General features: G+C 43.5%; 1 protein-coding gene across 1 annotated transcript; it reads right to left on the bottom strand.

Moving 5' to 3' along the window:
- Nucleotides 1-1,027: 1,027 nt before the first annotated feature.
- On the bottom strand, nucleotides 1,028-17,778 carry LOC112226883 (vesicular, overexpressed in cancer, prosurvival protein 1-like). Its single transcript, XM_024391530.2, has 3 exons — nucleotides 17,392-17,778; nucleotides 6,822-6,899; nucleotides 1,028-2,056 (listed from the first exon to the last, which is right to left on the bottom strand). The coding sequence occupies exons 1-3, from the start codon at nucleotides 17,456-17,458 to the stop codon at nucleotides 1,866-1,868; spliced, it is 336 nt and encodes a 111-aa protein (XP_024247298.1). The 5' UTR covers nucleotides 17,459-17,778; the 3' UTR covers nucleotides 1,028-1,865.
- Between the last annotated feature and the right edge of the window lie 1,577 nt (nucleotides 17,779-19,355).

The following is a 19,355-nucleotide window of genomic DNA, read 5'->3' on the forward strand; positions in this document are numbered from 1 at the left end:
ATCAAATCTCCACAGAGGGCCTCTGGAGCTCTGTCAGAGTGACCATCAGGTTCTTGGTCACCTCCCTGACCAAGGCCCTTCTCCCCCGATTGCTCCATTTGGCCGGGCAGCCAGCTCTAGGAAGCTAGGAAGAGTCTTGGTGATTCCAAACTTCTTCCATTTAAGAATGATGGAGGCCTCTGTGTTCTTGGGGACCTTCAATGCTGCAGAAATGTTTTGGTACCCTTCTCCAGATCTGAACCTTGACACAATCTTGTTTCAGAGCTCTACGGACAATTCCTTTGACCTCGTGGCTTGTTTTTTTTTCTCTGACTTGCACTGTCATCTGTGGGAGCTTATATAGACATATAGATAATCATGTCCAATCAATTGAATTTACCACAGGTTGACTCCAAGTTGTAGAAACATCTCATTGCTCAATGGAAACAGGATGCACCTGAGCTCAATTTCGAGTCTCATAGCAAAGGGTCTGAATACTTATTTAAATAATATATAAATTTGCTAACATTTGTAAAAACCTGTTTTCATTATGGGGTATTGTGTGTAGATTGATGAGGGGAAAACAGTTATTTCAGCCATTTTAGAATAAGGCTGTAACGTAACAAAATGGGGAAAAAGTCAAGGGGTCTGAATACCTTCCGAATGCACTGTACCTGTTGTGTGAAGGATATGTACAAAACACCCATTTGCAGGATTTAATGTGGCACACTCAGAAAATGGGTGAAGATCAAAACGAATCCAATCCATTGGAAATGAATGAGAATTAATGTGATATAGAAAATCAATGGTTTGTGTTGTACAGCCCAGCAGCTTGCCTCCAGATCACATACTGCAACACAGCTGGCTGCATGTTGAACATCATACTGACACCTAGTGGTTTAAAGTCTTCCATGATGTATCAGTATTCCTGTTGAATGGGAAAAGGGAGCACTGGAAGGTTGTGGTAAGACATATTACATTGGGATTCTGGGCAAAGAGCATTGTAGCGACCTTAACTTGTCATATTTGGAAGGAACACAATTTATTTCCAGACTAATCACTTTATTAGGCAAGCTGGTGATATATTTACCCTCTGTTAATTCAGGATACTGTGATTTTTTTTTTTTGTATTTTTTTTTTAAACAATGACCACACTTTACCTGAATTCATTAGCAAATTGCATAAAATATAGAGGAAAGTCATGCACCAAAATGAATTAAGAGACAAAGCTAAACTGATTTGCCATGACTATAGTATGTCCACAGCATTACAGGCTTCTGATCTACAGTAAACTTGTTCCTCAACTAGAGATACTAAATGCTCCAACCGCAGTGATATTAAACACATACCAGACAGTGGGCGATAATACAGTATCCTGAGTGGGTGATCTGAGTGAGTTGTGCTCAGATAGATGCTGCTCTTCCAGCTGACACAGTGTTGTTGACAGAGCACCTCTCTTTCTGAATCCATGTCTGTTTTTATCCTGTTGGGTCTCTTCGAGAGGTGACGTCAAAACAAACACTTTGACACCGATTCATTGTGATACAGACTGAAGCTGCTTTCAGGGCTGGTTTCTCAGACACAGATTAAGCCTAGTCCCGGACTAAAAAGCTATTTAAATGTATGCTTTTTGGTCCAGGGCCAGCGTTAATCTGTGTCCGGGAAAGCGTCCCTTAATGAGATGTTTTTAATGTAGAGATGGTATTCCATTTCTAGTAGTCTAGAATATCAGACTCGCTTTTTACTCATGAGTCAAAACGTAGGATAGTGACCCTACCTTATTGATGTGCAGAGAACTCTCTCTCGCTCTGCTGCCAGTTGTGGCGGCGTTGGGAACTCTGAAGGGTTTGAAATCATTTCATTAATTCCAATGTCTTTCCTCCAGGTTACCTCTTCTCGGAGGCCTGCAGCACCTGTTCATAGGGTGGAGGAGGGAGGTTGCAGTAAGCAGGAGGGGTTGGGTGTGGGTAGGGTGCTGCCAAGTGGGAGGGGTAGGGATGGGGGCTGTAGGGGAAGGTAGGGGTGAGGATCATCCCTCCTGGGTCCCCATAGTTCTGCATGCTGGCCTGCTGCAGTCCTGGAGGACAAAGAGAGTAGATAAATTAATGACAACTCACGTAGTTCACCATCTACGCACAGTATTTTGTTTCGTAAGGTTGACGTAAATAATGTGGCCAGCAATACAGGGCATTTCACAAAAATACCACTGTTGTCCAGACTTGTCTGCTACACTGCCTGACTGCTACAGTGAAAGCTGAACTGAGTGACATTTGGTGTGAGAGAGGTCCGAATCTGAGCACGTGTTAAAGGCATGAATATGAATAAGCAGCATTTCTCAGCTCAGTTCCATTTGGTCCACTCAGTGACAGATTTTGGTGTAGCACTGAACTAGAATGTATCACATTTTAAACCTCAACACAGAAAACACATGGAATAATAGCACTATTATATTTTACTCTTCTTCCCTCCAGAGCCAAAACATGAATACCCATATTTCCAGATCAATGAGTGGAGGGGCTAGTGTGTGTGTGTGTGTGTGTGTGTGTGTCAAAATAGCAAGAATGTGTTCAGAGTGACATCAGCCAGAATGGATCCAAGAAGCCGACCCAGTGTTAGTCCCACATTGCACCCTATTCCCTTCATAGTGCACTACCTTTGGCCCAAACCCTATTTGTAGTGGACTATATAGGAACCAGTGTGCTATTTTGGATCCAGAATCAGAAAAAGAGAGTCAATCACTGTACTGAGATCCGAGACTGGTCCTTTCTGACCAGATTATTATAGTAAATTGAGAAAGGTTAATTTGTACTCTGCTATGTATAAATGACTGCGCTGAGTCTGGAATAGTGGGAGATGAAAGGAGAAAAGGAAATAACTTGATGGGGGTGGGGATAAAATAGAGAAGATCTGGAGAGAGGCTGTGGTAGTGGGGTATTGAGTAAGAAAAGAAAAGTGAGAGGAGTGAGTGGGAGGAGAAAGAGTGGGAGAGGGAATAGAAGAGGAGGATGTGCATATGGGACTCACCTGGAGCTGTCATTGGGTGTCTGGTGAATGCCACATTAAAGGTGTCTTCAGGAAGGGGGAGGGGTACATGCATCTGCGGATGAAGAACCCCGCCCCACAGCAGAACAACACACCCATCATCAGCAGCAGCCTGCAAACAAAGACAGCAAAAACGTACATAATACACGCTACTTAACCATCAATTCATGGCCTTACATAGTCAGACTAAGAGATAAAAGAAAGATGGCATGAAAGGAATAAGGAGCTTCAAGATGTTCTGACTGAGGAAATTAGACTTGAGTCTTCTGTGATATCAGTGGTAGTTGTTGATAGAATTCATGGGCTCAATTTACTGGACTGAAAGAGTTCATCCTTGACAGTCAGAAATTTCTACTACACTAGTATAGAAATACCTTAATAGCCCAATATTGATATTAATTGGATTGTCTCTGAATGTTTGAAAAGGCTGAGGGACCTTGCTTTAACTTTTCTGTCTGCAAAAATATCTTTCATAAGCTTTGTTTAAATCTGGTGCTAATGTAGCACATGGGGATGTGTGAAACTTATTCCTCAGCCTGAAGTGTCCCCACTTGCGCCAGTGAATAGCTAGTTTTTCGTGTGGCACCAACTGGTGAGAAGATGCTTCAAGAGGGCGGTCACGTGCTAGCAAGGCAAAGGTCCTGAGTTCTTGTCAGGCATGGGCCGAATCGGAAGGAATTGATACTCACTAAGCAAGCAGCGTGATTTCGTTTACAGTGGTGCCGTGACCCAGATTAACAGTTGCGCTCAGATCAATGATGGGATCGCTGTTGAGTAAGTTTAAGGGGTGAATGGAGCATAAGGGGATGTGTGATGCCCCACCACCACATATGGGTGCCCCACCACCACAGAAAGCACTGAGCTAAGCTGAATCACCTGCAATTTGGAGCTACCTTACTCAAGAAAGCAAAAAAATAGAAAATTATTAAATCAATGTTTGTTTGTTTTTTACATTGTTTGCAAACTTTATATGTGACACGTATTAATACCAAAATAACATGCAAAACAGGGGGGCCACTGCATAAGACAATGGTGCCACCTGTCAATGATTTTTTTTAAATGGTCTCACTGTCAAGATCTGTCTACACTTGTGAGATATCCAGACCAAATACGTGCCTAACTACCTCCGGAGGTGGTCAGGGAGATCAGATCACAATGCATCTTTTTTTTTGTCTACACCTGTCCAAAAAAAATTGGGCACAATCAGATTGTGGACAAGATCAGGACAAAGGACACATGTTAGCACCAGGTATAAATGGGGCCATTGTCTTATTGCATCTGATTTAAGATGGGGGCTAGGTGAAGGATTCATTTGAAATTATAAACTGGGCGGTTCGAGCCCTGAATGCTAATTGTCTGACAGCCGTGGTATATTTAAGGAATAAGGCATGAGGGGGTGTGGTATATGGCCAATATACCACGGCTAAGGGCTGTTCGTGTTGTGTTGTGCATAAGGAGTGCCTGGTTACAGCCCTATTGGCCATATACCACAATTGTTATTATCAACTTGTTACCAACGTAATTAGAGCAGTTAAAATAAATATTTTGTCATACCCCTGGTATAAGGCTGTCAGCCAATCAGCATTCAAGGCACGAATCACCAAGTTTATAACAGAAGCTATACCACAGGTATGACAAAAAATATATATTTTTACTGCTCTAATAAACAGTTCATAATAGCAATAAGGCACCTCGGGGGTTTATAGTATATGGCCAATATACCATGGCTAAGAGCTGTATCCAGGGACTCCCCGTTGAGTCGTGCTTAAGAACAGCCCGTAGCCGTGGTATATTGGCTATATACCACCCCCACGGCTTATTGTTTAAATATAGTATAGGGACCTTTCTTTCAAACTGGTGTACTGAACTGAAGAACAAACTAAAGTCAAGACCAATGTTCCCTCGTGAAGGACTGCTGCACTGAATAAATACCACGACACGCAAAGACGAGACTGAATTTAACTAAGTTCGTCCCATTAGTTTGCACTATATAGATCAATGTTTTTTATTTTTCTCTGATCAACATTATATCAGCCCCTTTTCAATGAAACGAACCAAAACAAATCTAACTTTGCAAGATTGGGTCTGTGATTTTGTTGTAGGCAGAGCCAGAGCGCAATGGAGTATAATTATATTGGCCGAGGTAGCCCACGAGCGGTCTTTCAATCACCCAGTTCAGATCAGTGCGTACAGCAGCGCGTGTGCGTGCACATGTTGATATTCTTTGCGAGTTATTAGCCAAGTTATAGATAAGTATAGGTCAGCAACAGGGAGATACTTCTTCACACAAGAGCACAAAACCTGTAGGCTACATTTCAAGTTGTCTTTGAAAAGTCAGTCAGATGAAAAACGTATGTCTTAAAGGGGCAGTGTCGTATTTTGAGACAGGCTTGAATATGCAAATAGCCAGCCTACATTGTAATAATCATACATTTTGTTTTGTAAAGTGGTTTCTTGGTCATACAACACAATACAAAGCAATTTACAGTCACCTATTTGGCCCATGGTGTTAAAGACCAAGTAAAAAATCATTAATTGATGTCAAGCCCTTCATAATGTAAACACGCTTTTAAAAGTCTCATGCAATGTAGGCCTGTACTGAACACCACATATAGGTTACTGTAGGCTATATCATAGAAATCAAAAGCTATTTCCATGTGAACATTTTATGAGATTTGCTCCATTGGTTTTGTTGGTAGGTCTACTTTATGCTCAAATAGCCACAATAGCCTATTGGCAACCATCTAAAACTGTAAGGGTACAGCCTTAGTGTTCACTGTAAACACGTGCCAGGAGTTGCACAAAAATCTCACAATGTTCAAGTTTCCGCTTACAAGACCTAAAATGTGCTCAGTTCCCCCCAAAATTTGAGGGACCATTGGTCAAGAGGAACTTCTATGCTGAAGTATGACAAATAATTTTAGACCCAAGCCACCGTCTGTACCCGGACTTTGAACTACTCCCCTCTGGGCACAGGTATTGGGCACCCCTCAGCAGGAAAAACAGAACTAGACAATCATTTGTGCCAGGTGTGATATCCCTCCTAAGCAGCTCGGGCTAATGTTCCTACCGACCCAGTAAGGCCAGCAGGCTACTCTCTTTTTATTGGTACGTAACTGTTATGAAAGTTGTATTGTCAATTTGTTTTGTTATTTAAACGCCACTTTAAACGTGTACATGACACTGCAACAACATATCCCCATGGGGACAATTAAGTCAGTAAAGTAAAGAAACCCACACACACCACAGGAGGCTAGTGGCACCTTAATTGGGGAGGATGGGCTCATAGTAATGGCTGGAACGGAGTGAATGGAATGTTATTGAACACATCAAACACATGGTTTCCATGTGTTTGAAACCATTCCATTTACTTCATTCCAGCCATTATGAGAAGTCCTCCCATCAGCAGCCTCCTGTGGTACACACACACACACACACACACACACACACACACACACACACACACACGAGAGAGTAGTTTCTGACTGAATTGCATATTAGGATCATGTCATAACAATTAAGCATTTCACTGTGAGCCAGTATAGCTATTTTAAGCTACAGCAAGAAGCCCTCGCATGAAGGGCATGTTCTAAGTAGAAACAAAGAAGTTCCCAAAGGACCGCAAACTCTATGAACAAACTAAAATGTCTTATGCATAAATGCACACAAGTACATGCAGGGAGCAAGTTGATGCGAGAGAGAGTGAAAAATACAGAGCGAGACAAAAAGACGATTGAGAAAAAGAGAGAGAGGAGGGAGGAGAGAAGTAAGACTGGCAGGCTATTATTGGGGGAACTCACCAGAAGTACCATAGTCTCTGGATGGAGAGGGCTCGGACACAGCACCGTGTCCCACAACAGTCCTCATACGATCGGCATCTACAATACACACACACACACACATACACAGAGGAAAAGGTTATTCACCAGCATCTAGAATACTGACTAGGAGACGGCTTTTGTGCAAACAGTATAGTCTTCCAACATCCCTATCAAAACACATTAACAAATGGCAGTTCTCATAAGCACAGTACAATTTACAATACTGCGGGAAAAGTCTGAGAAAAATACCAAGTGGCCCAGTAAAATAGACACGTCAAGCAGATGAAAACTGCTCTGCGGTCTAAGATGAATATTGAGTAAACTATTGAGGGTACACTGAGTTTAGTTCCACGTCCATTCATTTCAGTTTGTCTTGAGTCCCTGAGCTGAAATTGGATCGCTATCTGAACCCCCTGCAGATCAATTGTCAGCATCTGTATAGAGGAAATCTGATGATGAATTGTTCTCTGTGACTTGACTACAGTGTGTGCGACACACACACACACACATACCCTCGCCCAGATACAAAAAGTTTTCTACGTCAAATATTGGAACTTTTAGGTAGCCATTTATTTATTTATTTTGTATATTTTTTTTGAAAGTTAACAATTAATCATACTTAGTAAAAAATGATTATTATAGGATAATATGTTTGATACAGTGTGATGTTTTTTTGATGGGGTGGGGCTGATTGTGTCAGGCAGAGATGTGATTTGGCAGTTCCAGTCTTCAGATCTGCCCTGCACAGAGAGCAGCAGTGTCTGATGTTTTTCAAGGGTGTATAGCAGCTTCAGTTTTAAACATGGAGGAGAGATTATTTATGGAATCATTACAGATTTCAGAGAAATGTTCATCATCCACTGAGCTGTACTGAACGTTAAATCCTCTGGCTAAATAGACAGCAAACCACTTCCATGACAAATCCTCCTCAACATTTAAAATGCTCCCTCTCCTACTGTCAGTATTTTGTACTGTATTTCAACACCAGCCGTACTAGAAGGGTGAGAGCTAAATTACCAGCTTTCAGCATTAAAGTGATACTTCAGGATTTTGGCAATGAGACCTTTTATTTACTTCCCCAGATTCAGATTAATTTATAATTCACTGTATCACAATTCCAGTGTGTCAGAAGTTGACATACACTTAAGTTGACTGTGCCTTTAAACAGCTTGGAAAATTCCCGAAAATTATATCATGGCTTCAGAAACTCTGGTAGGCTAATTGAAATCATTTGAGTCAATTGGAGGTGAACCTGTGGATGTATTTGAAGGCCTAACTTCAAACTCAGTGCCTCTTTGCTTGACCTCATGGGAAAATCTAAATAAATCAGCCAAGACCTCAGGAAAAAAAAGGTAGATCTTCACAAGTCTGATTCATCCTTGGGAGCAATTTCCAAAAATCTGAAGGTACCATGTTTATCTGTACAAGCAATAGTACGCACGTTTAAACACCATGGGACCACGCAGCCGTCATAATGCTCAGGAAGGAGACACGTTCTGTCTCCTAGAGATGAACGTACTTTGGTGCGAAAAATGCAAATCAATCCCAGAATAACAGCAAAGGACCTGGTGAATATGTTGGAGGAAACAGGTACAAAAGTATCTATATCCACAGTAAAACAAGTCTTATATCAACATAACCTGAAATGCCGCTCAGCAATGAAGAAGCCAATGCTCCAAAACCGGCATAAAAAATCCAGACTACGGTTTGCAACTGCACATGGGGACTAAGATCGTACTTTTTGGAGAAATGTCCTCTGATCTGATGAAACAAAAATAGAACTGTTTGGCCATAATGACCATTGTTATGTTTCGAGGGAAAAGGGGGAGGCTTGCAAGCCGAAGAACACCATCCCAACCGTGAAGCACGGGGGTGGCAGCATCATGTTGTGGGGGTGCTTTGCTGCAGGAGGGACTGGTGCACTTCACAAATTAGATACCATCATGAGGTAGGAAAATTATGTGGATATATTGAAGCAACATCTCAAGACATCAGTCAGGAAGTTAAAGCTTGGTCGCAAATGGGTCTTCCAAATGGACAATGCCCCCAAGCACACTTCCAAAGTTGTGCCAAAATAGCTTGAGGACAACAACGTCAAGGTATTGGAGTGGCCATCACAATGCCCTGACCTCAAACCTATAGAACATTTGTGGGCAGAACTGAAAAAGCATGTGTGAGCAAGGAGGCCTACAAACCTGACTCAGTTACACCAGCTCTGTCAGGAGGAATGGGCCAAAATTCACCCAACTTATTGTGGGAAGCTTGTGGAAGGCTATCCGAAACGTTTGACGTTACACAATTTATAGACAATGCTACCAAATACTAATTGAGTGTATGTAAACTTCTGACCCACTGGGAATGTGATGAAAGAAATAAAAGCTGAAATAAATCATTCTCTCTACTATTATTCTGACATTTCACATTCTTAAAATAAAGTGGTGATCCTAACTGACCTAAGACAGGGCATTTTTACTCGGATTAAATGTCAGGAATTGTGAAAAACTGAGTTTAAATGTATTTGGCTAAGGTGTATGTAAACTTCCGACTTCAACTGTATACTGTATCTAAGAAAGTAATAATAAGTGTATGTTGGGCTACTAACAGCTTACTACACATGTACCTCACCCTAATCATTTGGTCTATTTTCACCAATTCAGTATTGTAAACATATCGTTTGTGGCCACACGTGTCAAATTAAAAGCTTCTTTAACGCATCAAATAGATGTGTATCTTTTTTGACACATAAAAGACCCAAACGGCGTTCCATGTGTCTCACCCTAATAATTCTATTTTCACCTCTTAATTTTGCCTACTGTTTTAACTTGGTAGTGCACATGTAGCCTATAACCTGTTTTAGAGAAATGTAATCTTTGAGCTTTCCTTGTCTGTTTATATGCCCCTTTTATTTATCCTACGGTTCTAGCTTGTTGTAAAAGGAGTATACTGTAAGAACGGCCCATGTTCTGAATTCTGTCACTGTACATTTCAAAAGTGCTGCTGTTGGGACAGCTTTATGTAGGCCCTAACAGTTTGTGGACACCGTTCGTCACCATAATAGTGCAATTAATGTATTACTTAGTCTTGTGTAGTGGCTTTGCTGGCATGCATCCCACATTTAGTTTTTTTCCCCACTAAGATGTACATGCTAAAATCACCACTGCACTAGTGCAATGATGAAGTTTATAGGTATCTGCTAGCATTCTAGCAGATACTCTTAACTTCCTTCATACTGGTATGGTAGAAACATGCCAAGATTATGTTATAATACTGTTTATGCATCAAATAAGGTTTGATGAGTACTCTCATCTGTGTCTGTGGGACTGGGGTTGGGCTTGGGCCTTGGCGACTGGGCCTTGGTGCTAGCAATTGATTTATGATGCCTTGGTGATAAAACATACAGCCTGCATTCCATAGAATGAGTTGGTGTTTGTATACTGTGAGGTACCAGGGAGGAGATGTCTCTGGTGTGGGCGGCTGATAGGAGGAACCTTGTCTTAGGGGCCAAACCCTCGTTTCTATACAATTTGAACAGTCCTCACAGTAAATGCTATCTGGCTGGGGGATACTCTTTCTCACATAAAAATCCTAACCTTTATGATTCATACCAACTTTTCCAGACATCTGTTGTTTGTCACGTATTCAGGAGTATGTGCCTTAACTAAGAAATACTGTGGCTCGGTTCTGCTCGTTGAGTTCTCGCATCACATTTCAGAGTGTGGAATCCACCCGCTTCATTGCAATAATGAATCGATATTAAATAAAGATGACAAGAAATTACAAAGTCTTGCTCCTTTGAATCAGAAATATTCCACGGCACTGGACACAGAGACATAAAAATTGTATCCACTAGTTCTTCTGACTCTGGGGAAGTAGATAAAGGACATCATTGTCAAATCCGAAAGTATAACCAGAGACTCTGGGTTCGCGCCCAGGCTCTGTCGCAGCCGGCCGCGACTGGGAGGTCCGTGGGGCAACGCACAATTGGCCTAGTGTCGTCCGGGTTAGGCCGGTAGGGATATCCTTGTCTCATCGCGCACCAGCGACTCCTGTGGCGGGTCGGGCGCAGTGCAGGCTAACCAAGGTCGCCAAGTGCACGGTGTTTCCTCCGACATATTGGTGCGGCTGGCTTCCTGGTTGGATGCGCGCTGTGTTAAGAAGCAGTGTGGCTTGGTTGGGTTGTGTTTCGGAGGACGCATGACTTTCGACCTTCGTCTCTCCCGAGCCCGTACGGGAGTTGTAGCGATGAAAGAAGATAGTAACTACTAATAATTGGATACCACGAAATTGGGGAGAAAAAGAAAAATCCGGAAGTATCCTTTGAAGGCCATCCATTACACAAGTCTTTAGCAGCACATCACAAATTTTAGGGTTAGGAAAGTATGTATGAATCATAAAAAAATGCTGGTTTGGAGAGACTTTAGCAATGGAATATATTGATGAATAAAAAATACAGTGGTTTGAGTCATTCTGAAAATTGCCACATTCAGTTCTTTAACCCTTGGTAATGTTGGAAGATTAGTGCATATAGAATTAAAATAGGGTGAAGAGTGTACAATAGTAGGCTATACTCACCTCTATTGCCTATGCTAACCATGGAACTGTGTGATGACACAGCTAAGTATTGCGCCATGCTTTGGGTTCAAACTGTACAGCTTGGTCTGCACTCTGCTCCATAACGATTGAATTAGCCTACATGCAGTGGCGATTTTAGCATGTTTTTATTTATTTAATTTTATTTAACCAGGTAGGCTAGTTGAGAACAAGTTCTCATTTGCAACTGCAAACTGGCCAAGATAAAGCAAAGCAGTTCGACACATACAACAACACAGAGTTACACATGGAATAAACAAACATACAATCAATAATACAGCACAAACATCTATATACAGCATGTGCAAATGAGGTAGAATAAGGGAGGTAAGGCAATAAATAGGGCATGGTGGCGAAGTAATTACAATATAGCAATTAAACACTGGAATGGTAGAATGTGCAGAAGATGTACAGTGGGGCAAAAAAGTATTTAGTCAGCCACCAATTGTGCAAGTTCTCCCACTTAAAAAGATGAGAGAGGCCTGTAATTTTCATCATAGGTACACTTCAACTATGACAGACAAAAGCCGAAAAAAATCCAGAAAATCACATTGTAGGATTTTTTATGAATTTATTTGCAAATTATGGTGGAAAATGAGTATTTGGTCACCTACAAACAAGCAAGATTTCTGGCTCTCACAGACCTGTAACTTCTTCTTTAAGAGGCTCCTTTGTCCTCCACTCGTTACCTGTATTAATGGCACCTGTTTGAACTTGTTATCAGTACAAAAGACACCTGCCCACAACCTCAAACAGTCACACTCCAAACTCCACTATGGCCAAGACCAAAGAGCTGTCAAAGGACACCAGAAACAGAATTGTAGACCTGCACCAGGCTGGGAAGACTGAATCTGCAATAGATAAGCAGCTTGGTTTGAATAAATCAACTGTGGGAGCAATTATTAGGAAATGGAAGACATATAAGACCTGTCACGCCCTGGTCGAAGTATTTTGTGTTTATCTTCATGTATTGGGTCAGGCCAGGGTGTGGCATGGGGTTTTTGTATTGTGGTGTGTTTTGTCTTGGGGTTTTGGTGTTGGTATTGGGATTGTAGCTTAGTGGGGTATCTAGCAAAGTCTATGGCTGTCTGGAGTGGTTCTCAATCAGAGGCAGGTGTTTATCGTTGTCTGTGATTGGGAACCATATTTAGGCAGCCATATTCTTTGAGTTTGTCGTGGGTGATTGTCCTTAGTGTCCTTGTTCCTGTCTATGTGTTAGGTTACACAAGTATAGGCTGTTTCGGTTTTCGTTACGTTTATTGTTTTTGTAGTGTTTGTATTTAGATTCGTGTTACGTTTGTTTATTAAATTATGGATCGGAATCTACACACTGCATTTTGGTCCGACTCTCCTTCACCACAAGAGAACCGTTACAGAATCACCCACCACAAACGGACCAAGCAGCGTGTCAACAGGCAGGAGCAGCCCAAAGAGGAGATGCGCAATAAGGATTTCTGGACATGGGAGGAAATCCTCGACGGGAGAGGACCCTGGGCTAAACCAGGGGAGTGTAGCCGCCCAAAGGTGCAGCAGGAGAAGAGGCAACAGGAGCAGCCCAAAGAGGAGGACAGTATGGACTATACTTCTTGGGAGGAGATAGACAGGTGGGCGGTCGACCCAGGGAGAGTGCCGGTGCCCGCCTGGGATTCGATGGAGCAGTGCGCAGAAGGTTATCGGAGAATGGAGTTGGCGAAGCAAGCATGGCGGCGCGGACGGAAGCCCGAGAGTCAGCCCCAAAATGTCTTGGGGGCTCACAGGGAGTATGGCTACGCCAGGTAGGAGACCTGCGCAAACTCCCTGTGCTTACCGGGGGGCTAGAGAGACCGGGCAGGCACCGTGTTATGCAGTGGTGCGCACGGTGTCCCCAGTGCGGGTGCATAGCCCGGTGCGGTATATTCCAGCTCCGCGTATCGGCCGGGCTAGAGTGGGCATCGCGCCAGGTAAGGTTGGGCAGGCTCGGTGCTCAAGAGCTCCAGTGCGCCTGCACGGTCCGGTCTATCCAGTACCACCTCCACACACCAGCCCTCCGGTGGCAGCTCCCCGCACCAGGCTTCCTGTGCGTGTCCTCGGTTCAGTACCACCAGTTCCAGCACCACGCATCAGGCCTACAGTGCGCCTCGCCTCTCCAGAGCTGCCAGCCTGCATGGAGCAGCCAGAGCTGTCGGTCTGCATGGAGCAGCCAGAGCTGCCAGTCTACATGGAGCAGCCAGAGCTGTCAGTCTGCATGGAGCAGCCAGAGCTGTCAGTCTGCATGGAGCAGCCAGAGCTGTCAGTCTGCATGGAGCAGCCAGAGTTGTCAGTCTGCATGAAGCAGCCAGAGTTGTCAGTCTGCATGAAGCAGCCAGAGCTGCCAGTCTGCAAGGAGCTGCCAGTCTGCAAGGAGCCGCCAGTCTGCACGGAGCTGCCAGTCTGCACGGAGCTGTCAGTATGCAAGGAGCTGCCAGTCTGTAAGGAGCTGCCAGTCTGCAATGAGCTGCCAGTCTGCACGGAGCCGCCAGAGCTGCCAGTCTGTAAGAAGCCGCCAGAGCTGTCAGCCTACATGGAGCAGCCAGAGCCGCCAGTCAGCGTGGAGCAGCCAGAGCCGCCAGTCAGCATGGAGCAGCCAGATCTTTCAGTCTGCCAGGATCCGCCAGTCAGCCAGACTCTTCCAGATCTGCCAGTCAGCCAGACTCTTCCAGATCCGCCAGTCAGCCAGACTCTTCCAGATCTGCCAGTCAGCCAGACTCTTCCAGATCTGCCAGTCAACCAGACTCTTCCAGATCTGCCAGTCAGCCAGACTCTTCCAGATCTGCTAGTCAACCAGACTCTTCCAGATCTGCTAGTCAACCAGACTCTTCCAGATCTGCCAGTCAGCCAGGATCCGCCAGTCAGCCAGGATCTGCCAGTCAGCCAGGATCCGCCAGTCAGCCAGGATCCGCCAGTCAGCCAGGATCTGCCAGTCAGCCAGGATCTGGTAGATCCATCAACCTGCCTGAGCTTCCTCTCACTCCTGAGCTTCCTCTCACTTCTGAGCTTCCTCTCACTCCTGAGCTTCCTCTCACTCCTGAGCTTCCTCTCACTCCCGAGCTTTCTCTCACTCCCGAGCTTCCCCTCAGTCCCTAGCTGCCTCAGTCCCGAGCTGTCCTTCAGTCCCGATCTGCTCCTCAGTCCAGTGGGGTTCTGGGTGAGGACTACTAGGCCATGGTCGGCGGCGAGGGTGGACTATCCAGGGACGCGAGGAGAGGGGACTAAGTCATTGACTGAGTGGGGTCCACGTCCCGCGCCGGAGCCGCCACCATGGACAGACGCCCACCCGGACCCTCCCTATTGTTTTGAGGTGCGTTCGGGAGTCCGCACCTTAGGGGGTTCTGTCACGCGCTGGTCGAAGTATTTTGTGTTTATCTTCATGTATTGGGTCAGGCCAGGGTGTGGCATGGGGTTTTTGTATTGTGGTGTGTTTTGTCTTGGGGTTTTGGTGTTGGTATTGGGATTGTAGCTTAGTGGGGTATCTAGCAAAGTCTATGGCTGTCTGGAGTGGTTCTCAATCAGAGGCAGGTGTTTATCGTTGTCTGTGATTGGGAACCATATTTAGGCAGCCATATTCTTTGAGTTTGTCGTGGGTGATTGTCTTTAGTGTCCTTGTTCCTGTCTATGTGTTAGGTTACACAAGTATAGGCTGTTTCGGTTTTCGTTACGTTTATTGTTTTTGTAGTGTTTGTATTTAGATTTGTGTTACGTTTGTTTATTAAATTATGGATCGCAATCTACACGCTGCATTTTGGTCCGACTCTCCTTCACCACAAGAGAACCGTTACAAGACCACTGATAATCTCCCTCGATCTGGGGCTCCACGCAAGATCTCACCCCGTGGGGTCAAAATTATCACAAGAACGGTGAGCAAAAATCCCAGAACCACACGGGGGGACCTAGTGAATGACCTGCAGAGAGCTGGGACCAAAGTAACAAAGCCTACCATCAGTAATACACTACGCCGCCAGGGACTCAAATCCTGCAGTGCCAGACGTGTCCCCCTGCTTAAGCCAGTACATGTCCAGGCCCGTCTGAAGTTTGCTAGAGAGCATTTGGATGATCCAGAAGAAGATTGGGAGAATGTCATATGGTCAGATGAATCCACAATATTACCTTTTGGTAAAAACTCAACTCGTCGTGTTTGGAAGACAAAGAATGCTGAGTTGCATCCAAAGAACACCATACCTACTGTGAAGCATGGGGGTGGAAACATCATGCTTTGGGGCTGTTTTTCTGCAAAGGGACTAGGACGACTGATCCGCGTAAAGGAAAGAATGAATGGGGCCATGTATTGTGAGATTTTGAGTGAAAACCTCCTTCTATCAGCAAGGGCATTGAAGATGAAACGTGGCTGGGTCTTTTAACATGACAATGATCCCAAACACACCGCCCGGGCAACGAAGGAGTGGCTTCGTAAGAAGCATTTCAAGGTCCTGGAGTGGCCTAGCCAGTCTCCAGATCTCAACCCCATAGAAAATCTTTGGAGGGAGTTTAAAGTCCGTGTTGCCCAGCAACAGCCCCAAAACATCACTGCTCTAGAGGAGATCTGCATGGAGAAATGGGCCAAAATACCAGCAACAGTGTGTGAAAACCTTGTGAAGACTTACAGAAAACGTTTGACCTCTGTCATTGCCAACAAAGGGTATAACAAAGTATTGAGATGAACTTTTGTTATTGACCAAATACTTATTTTCCACCACAATTTGCAAATAAATAAATAAAAAATCCTACAGTGATTTTCTGGATTTTCTTTCTCATTTTGTCTGTCATAGTTGAAGTGTACCTATGATGAAAATTACAGGCCTCTCATCTTTTTAAGTGGGAGAACTTGCACAATTGGTGGCTGACTAAATACTTTTTTGCCCCACTGTATGTGCAAGTAGAGATACTGGGGTGCAAAGGAGCAAGATAAATAAATACAGTATGGGGATGAGGTAGATTGGATGGGCTAATTTACAGATGAGCTATGTGCAGGTGCAGAGATCTTTGAGCTGCTCTGACAGCTGGTGTTTAAAGCTAGTGAGGGAGGTAAGAGTCTCCAGCTTTAGTGATTTTTGCAGTTCGTTCCAGTCATTGGCAGCAGAGAACTGGAAGGTGAGGCGGCCAAAGGAAGAATTGGCTTTGGGGGTGGCTTTGGGGGTGACCAGTGAGATATACCTGCTGGAGCACGTGGGGCAAAAAAAACTAAAATGTGGGATACATGCCAGCAAAGCCACTACACAACACAACACTAAACTATACATTAATTGCACTATAATGGTGACAAATGGTACCCACAAACTGTTAGGGCCTACATAAAGCTGTCCCAACAGCAGAGTCCCAACACCTTACCACTGCTACACCTGGCTATTAGCGGAGCCTTATCTGGCAGGGCTACAGTTCATTCAGCCTCATTTACTGCCTTTAAAAAAAACATAGCTGACATGGCTGACTTGCTTAAACAAATGTAGTTTCCACTGACAAATGAGATGTACAAACTATTGCATAAGGGGACGACAAGCAGATAAGAGTCCATCCGTAATTTCGATGAAGACATTCATGAGCGAGCTAGGACGGACGTAGTCTATTTAACTATTTGTTCAGCACTTTTGAAATGTACAGCAACATAATTCAGAACATGGGCTGTTCTCACAGTGTTCTCCCTGTACACCAACTCAGAACCATAGGATAAATAAAAGGGGCATATACTGTAAGACAATGAAAGCTCTTACAATATTCGATGATTACATTTCTCAAAAACAGGTTATAGGCTACATGTGCACCACCAAGTCATAACAGTAGGAGAAATGAAGAGGTGAAAATATACCAAATTATTAGGGTGAGGCACATTGGCTAATTACAGCATACTACACAACATACACTTAGTATTACTTTCTTTGCTACAGTGTGCATATCTCCCTGGCATATTACATAATTTATGCATCAGCATACAAGACATTTTAGGACTCACCTTGTTGTGCTGTGCTCACTTGAACAGCGAGGTGTCGCGGCGGTCCTTCGTGGGCAAATTTTGCCATCAAACTTTGTCATCAAAGTCTGGCATTCTCTGGATTTATGGTGCTTTCAAGACAACTGGGAACTCGAGAAAAAAAGAGTTGAATCATGATGATTGTCAGTGATCTTCACGTTGTAGCTCTAAAAAGAAGCCTGAGTTCCAAATGTACAATTCCGAGTTGGATGAAAGTTCAAAAAGTATTTTTTTTCCCCAGTATTTTCTCAGTTGTCTTGAACTCACTAAAGTCCGATTTTGGAGTTCCGAGTTAACTGTTGTTTTGAGCAAGGCACAAATGATGATTCATTGACAGCATGGCCAATGCTGAATGTTTATAATTTTAAACTAGGAAAAGAGACCCTTAATCTTAGACTTGGGACTACACAGCCACTCCACTGAATAGCAGATTAATGGTTGTTTTGCAATGCTTGCAGTTAGCCACTTATTCCTTCCAAACCACTCATTGTTGAATTTGCAATTTCCAACTTGTTGTGTAATATTTATGTCCACTGTCCGATGAGCACCGATTTTATCTATCATTTCCCTTTCATTATTTCTCTTCATATGATTAGAATTCAAAAGGATTTGCCAGTAGATTGTTGACTTGATTCATGATGATGACTGCTAGCTAAGATTTTGAAAGTATGATGTTGACATGATCAGACCAAGCAAAAAAAGAAATGTCCCTTTTTCAGGACCCTGTCTTTCAAAGATAATTTGTAAAAATCCAAACAACTAAACCCCCCTCTAAATAGGCTCTGGATCACCACTGCCTACGTCTTTTTTTTCTAAAACAGATCAAAAACAAGTATAATTTATATTTACAATTCCCTTATCCAAACTAATTACTCATTTATCTAGCTCCTTTCAATAGTTCTTATCATGTTGTGAATTACAGTGCATGGAGAATACTGTTATTTCTATCAAAAGAAATTAAGGAGATGTTTTTTTCCACTTGGAACCAGTAGGTTCTTTCGACCTTATTCATGGTTTACTCTCGGGTAAAAGTGGTGGAATTATGAGGGAATTAAGTCAAGGTCAGATTACAGCGTAATTATAAACACACCTTCACCACACCTTAATTTCTTAGATCTCCACCAGAACTAATAGCAGCTCAAGATCATGCTATTCCCATGATTAAGTTCAAGTTCAGAATACGCAAAGAGTGAAAAGTGCATAAAAATGGAATGACGTTCCATTTACACTCGTGTCGGATGGGCATAGAGCTGAGCCAGCAGTCTCTTAATAGTGCACTATAATTCCACACAGTCTGCCTGCACTATACTCTATTTCAGTAGATCTGTGTGTGCACTTTTTTTTTACAGAGGCAATGCAATCCAAATCTCCCAGTCAATGCAGTAAAGATCTCCTTTCTCTACCACCATAACTTCAACTCCTACTGATGTATCACCACTGTAATGCATTTCTAAAAGCATAGTGGCCAGCTTAGTGGCCAACATGTCTTTATAATTTCAAAGACTTGGTCTGAAGACTAATGCTTAGCCCATTGGTTCAATGATTTAGATCGAAATCAAAGAGCTTCAATGAGGTGATTTCTCAACCCAGTGGATGCTGTGTGGGATTTTATGATTGGATTGGGAAAAGTTACAGCTTATTCTTTCTTTCCCCTCGCCGCTTCGACGGCATCCTATATGAATGACAGCCAAAATCAGTCAGTCATAGGCCGGTATTAACTCATTAGAACTTTTCCAATCTGGTGATCTTGCTGTATTCATCCACATCCAGGGACCACTTTCTTTAATCAAACACAACCCGGTCTTTAAACAAGCCAGAGGGAATCAATAGACTGCACTCTTTAAGTTCACAAACAGTTCAATCAGCAGCATACCACCCTGCATCCCACTGCTGGCTTGCTTCTGAAGCTAAGCAGCGTTGGTCCTGGTCAGTCTCTGGATGGGAGA

This window comes from Oncorhynchus tshawytscha, linkage group LG28 (genome assembly GCF_018296145.1).
Source record: "Oncorhynchus tshawytscha isolate Ot180627B linkage group LG28, Otsh_v2.0, whole genome shotgun sequence".
NCBI classification, from domain to species: Eukaryota; Metazoa; Chordata; class Actinopteri; order Salmoniformes; family Salmonidae; genus Oncorhynchus; species Oncorhynchus tshawytscha.

Excerpts from the sequence above, each read along its gene's own strand:
- LOC112226883 (XM_024391530.2), bottom strand. The coding sequence starts at position 17,458 with ATGGCAAAATTTGCCCACGAAGGACCGCCGCGACACCTCGCTGTTCAA. Across the intron at positions 6,900-17,391 it reads AGTGAGCACAGCACAACAAG|ATGCCGATCGTATGAGGACT; the intron begins GTGAGTCCTAAA and ends TGTGTATTGTAG. Across the intron at positions 2,057-6,821 it reads CAGAGACTATGGTACTTCTG|GACTGCAGCAGGCCAGCATG; the intron begins GTGAGTTCCCCC and ends TTTGTCCTCCAG.